Here is a 4,326-nt window from a genome sequence, read left to right on the forward strand (position 1 = left end):
TGGTTAATGGTTTCGTTGGTTGTCCTTTTTTTTTCTAAAGAATGTTCTTTCTTTTAATTATTGTTTTTATTTTCTTTTCTCATCATTTGGAAGAAGGAAAAAATTAATACCCTGAATTTGCTAGGCATTTTGTTCTGTTTAATTTTTTTTTTTTATTAATATTTGGAAAATAATGTTTTGTTTTATATTTTCTTAAATCTGTTACTTTTTTTTTTTTTCCCCCTCCTTTCCTACTAACTTCCGTAATTCACTTGACTTGGTTTTCTAGCAGACAATTTACCCTTCAGCTTTTCTTTCAAAGTTTGTGGATACAAGTCTTTTCCTCTGCATGCATAATGAATTTTCTCTTTCATTCCTCCCTTCATTTTCCTTCATTTATTTACTACACCCATATATTTACCTTCCCCATTTCCCGTATTTGTTATTTTCAATTAAGCAACACATTAAATCTAGTTTAGTTTGACTCCTACCGCCTTAAATTAATATGTGGGGAACAGAAACACTTCAGAGTTCCATATAATCTATAAACTCCTGTAAATTTTAGTTGATTATGTTATGGAAAAAAGAAAATCTTCTGTCAGTTTTGACAATAAGAATTCCAGTTGTTAGATCAACTGAACTTATCTACTCCTTTGTGTAAGTGGTTGAGAGTTCCACAGACACTTGTAACTCTTAATGTAATCTTCAGGCAAAATCAGTGTGGGGCCACGCTGAGCCACTGAATTAAAATCAAAAGTTCATCTAATGTGGTTGTCTTTGATGGTTTGTCAACCCAAGACTAGTCTTACCACTTGTCCAAGATGCCATGCATTGACGTCAAACTCAGGGTTTTGTGATTGCAATGCAAACTTCTTTTTAACTATATGGCCATATAGGATGGGATGCAGACACAGTTGAGGGGCTAAGAGGGGCTAGGTTTAATGTACACACAAACACATATACTCACATGCACATGTACGTGCACACAAATTCAAAACACTTGTAGCCATCATTACCAAGTTTTACGGGAGAGAAAAAAGCGGGGCTATTTATTTTTTTTGAAAGCTAAAAGTTGGAATCGGTTTTTATTTTTCTATATACTACTACATATTGTCAATGTAACAGCTTTGCATGTTTCAACTATTCTATCTGGGATTCACCCAAAGTGTAATTGCTTCATTTTTTTTTCTCTTCACATTACAATTTACTAAATTAACTATACATACATACATATATATATAACAAGATTAAATGTTTTTTACCTCTATTTTCTCTTACTATTGCATGTAAATTTATATAAATCAGTAAGAATCTCATTTTCTTTCTCAATGAGCAGTTGGATTAGCCTAATATCTAAACATAGTCGGGCAGTTGGTAGTCTACTGGAATTAAAAATGGCAACTATATAATGCCACCAAGTCAATTACAGTGCTCACGGCTGGCATTTTAGAATGTTATCTCTTTCTCAACCCCATTCCATTTTAACTGATAACACTAACCTCTTTCTTTTTTTTTATTTCCATGTTTGTCCCTTTCCTTCCAAAATACACAACAATCAGCATTTTAGCAGATATTCCCATTTGCATTTATGTTTCTATTTTGCTGACAAACGCCTTGTTGCACTTCCTATTATATTTGTGTTTTGAATTAGTTCTTAAAAAAAAAAAAAAAAAAAAAAAAAAAAAAAAAAAAAAAAAAAAAAAAAAAAAAAATAATAAAAAAATAATAAAAAAATAAAAAAAAAATAAAGAAGATTGAAAGACTGAATTTACTGCAATAAGTTCCAATAATGCTTAGTTCTATTAAGGGTAATAATTGTACAAATTAGATTGTAATGTCTCCTCCACCCCCTTTTTTAAATACCTGCTTTTATTGTCTTTTATTTAGTGAACATAGTGTTTGTAATGTGATGCTGACATCTGTTTCTCTAATGGTCTTGTCTTCAGTTCAGAATTGTTTTAAATAGCTTTCCAAAGATGCAGTTCTGTGGCTTTTGACCTTCCCTATGATGAGAGAGCTGCTTTTATCAGCTGCTTATTAGTCTCTACCTTGCCTGTTACATAGCAGTGCTGAGAAATTCCTTTCAGTGCTCTGAGACACTGTTGTTCACTAGGCTACATAATCGGGGACAGCTATGTTTGATATTAGCTTCATCCTTCTGTTCATTGAACTCAATACCCGACTATTTGTTGCTGACATTAAATTTTTCCATTTGCTAGGGGTGATATCTCATCCCCTTTTCATCCCATGATTGCAAGCATTCTGGCATCATGCCCTCAGGCGCTGAGGTAAAATGGCTGACAGCAGGTTGGAAGATTTTTATATACTTTTTTTTCTTCTTTCTCCACTTTATAGCTTTTTCAGCCATAGAATCTACTTCAAGATTTTTGGTTAGATTTATTCTGAATTTGGTTTTACTATCTGGATAGATTTTCTTTACTTTTTAATAGGTACACTTCAAAATCAATATTCATACAGTTTAGCTTTTAAGCATATCTCGGATATGTTAATCACTTTATATTAAATGCAATGTTTAAGTTTTAATTTTAATTTTTTATTTATTTCTCTTCTAAATTGTATGGAATGGGGTATATATTTTCAATAAAACCTAAATACACAGTATTAGTTGATATATAAATATTGTTAGAAATGGGGTGAATATTGAGAGGAGAAATTAGTCCCCTTCTTCGGATTTGAAAAATGGATTTTTTTGTCAAATGTTAAATTCTATAAACCATCATTGTATCCAGTTTCTAAGCCGATCTACTCAAGGAAATGGGTTGCTTCTTGTTTTCATTTCCTTATTTCATCTATTGGGTTGTGATATTTTCAAAAGATTTAAGAAAGTAAAGCTTGTTTATGCTAAAAAGCACAGAATAATATTCCTCCCAACACTAAAGCATGCCAGTTCATGCTTTTAAGAACAAGTTATATAATTAACTGGCTTATTACTAACGTGTTTACTAAATTACACATACACACATTAATATTGAAGTATCGCTGCTATTTTACATTCTCCAAAGTTATTATTAATGTAGAAACTCCAAGGTGTGTCATTGTAGATGACTTGTGTTTTATGTAGATAAAGCTGCATGTTTTCTTGAGTTATTGTTTCGCATGACTGGACTATATTTGTGCGTGAGTGTGTGTATGTGTGTGTATATATATATATATATATATATATATATATATATAATAAAAAATCGTAAAGCAAGATTATAGAATGTTTTATGTCTGGAATTTAGTTCAGAGATGGAAACCAAAAAACATTGAGGAAAGTTTTGCATGTTTTATCTTTTCATGTAATAGAATATTGAAAATGAAAGGAAAAGCCAGTTGTTCCTGTGATGTCTTTTCAAATTAATGCAGGCATAAGATTTAATTATATTCCCCTCTGAGTCTTTTCATCAGAGAGCTATAACAGTTTTACGTGCAATTCATGATATTGAGTTATTCGTTGTGGTTTTTTGGTACTGATCAGCTAGCATCAGTCTTAAAAATTAGATTTCTTTTGCCATGATGTTCTACTTCCCAGGCCCCAGTTGATTTTTTTGACCCATCACTGTCATTTTTGTGGCATGATTTCAACAATGTCTAGTTGAAATGTTGTTCAATTTTTCCAGATAGCTACTTGGAAGAGGACAATTAGGTTCTGGTGGTCACAGTAAGCATTTCCAGATTTGATTTTGTCTTTTTTAACAACATTAACATTTTCAGAACTTGATTTCTTAGATGGAGTTTTTAAAAAAAAATTTTGATATTCTTTATTATTATTTCTTTGCTACAAAGTTCTTTTGGATTGCAATTTGTTGATAAATAGATATTTTGTTGAATTTTGATAAAACCTCTCTACTCACTCCGGAAATTGATTTGAGTCGGTGTTTGGCTTGGCATTCTTTAATAGTTACTAACACAACTTTAGTTTATTTTGTTTCACTTTCAAAGATTTATCTCAATATTTCCCAATATAGAATATGGTGGTGGGGTGGGAGAATCATGCAATTTTTATGTTTAAAAAAAAAAAAACTTAATAAAATACTAAGCTAGGTTTTTTTTTTTTTTTATAGAAGTTTGTATTCCCTTGTTGCTTTTTGCTCACAAGTTTCTGTAGTGTGTTCTTTAGCTCTTTCACTTGGTAGTACATACCGTGTGAAATATTTTTTTTATATATTAAAATATGGATGAGAAGCATGGTTGGTTTCTAAAGGTTTTGCTTTTGTTTATATACATACATACATATATATATGTAAAATTTTTTTTCTTTGCATATTTCTAATAAACTGGCTGCTTTACTACATCATAAATCAGTAAGCATGTTAGGTTTGAATATCTAAATAAAAGGAGTCA

General features: G+C 30.8%; 1 protein-coding gene across 7 annotated transcripts in view; it reads left to right on the forward strand.

The window, feature by feature from the left end:
- The window catches only part of LOC106868113 (nucleolysin TIAR), a 118,294-nt gene extending 114,469 nt beyond the window's left edge, over positions 1 to 3,825 (forward strand). For 5 of the 7 annotated variants that reach the window (XM_014913238.2, XM_014913239.2, XM_014913240.2 and 2 more), the window contains one exon: positions 2,199 to 2,302. In XM_014913238.2, the coding sequence (XP_014768724.1) occupies positions 2,199 to 2,230 (32 nt within the window). In that variant the 3' untranslated portion in view covers positions 2,231 to 2,302. Of the gene's footprint in view, positions 1 to 2,198; positions 2,304 to 3,602 lie in introns of those variants that run through there. The other 2 variants (XM_014913237.2, XM_014913236.2) reach the window with 2 other exon arrangements.
- The last annotated feature ends 501 nt before the right edge of the window (positions 3,826 to 4,326 follow it).

The sequence above is a fragment of the Octopus bimaculoides genome, chromosome 2 (genome assembly GCF_001194135.2).
Source record: "Octopus bimaculoides isolate UCB-OBI-ISO-001 chromosome 2, ASM119413v2, whole genome shotgun sequence".
In the NCBI taxonomy this organism is placed as follows: domain Eukaryota; kingdom Metazoa; phylum Mollusca; class Cephalopoda; order Octopoda; family Octopodidae; genus Octopus; species Octopus bimaculoides.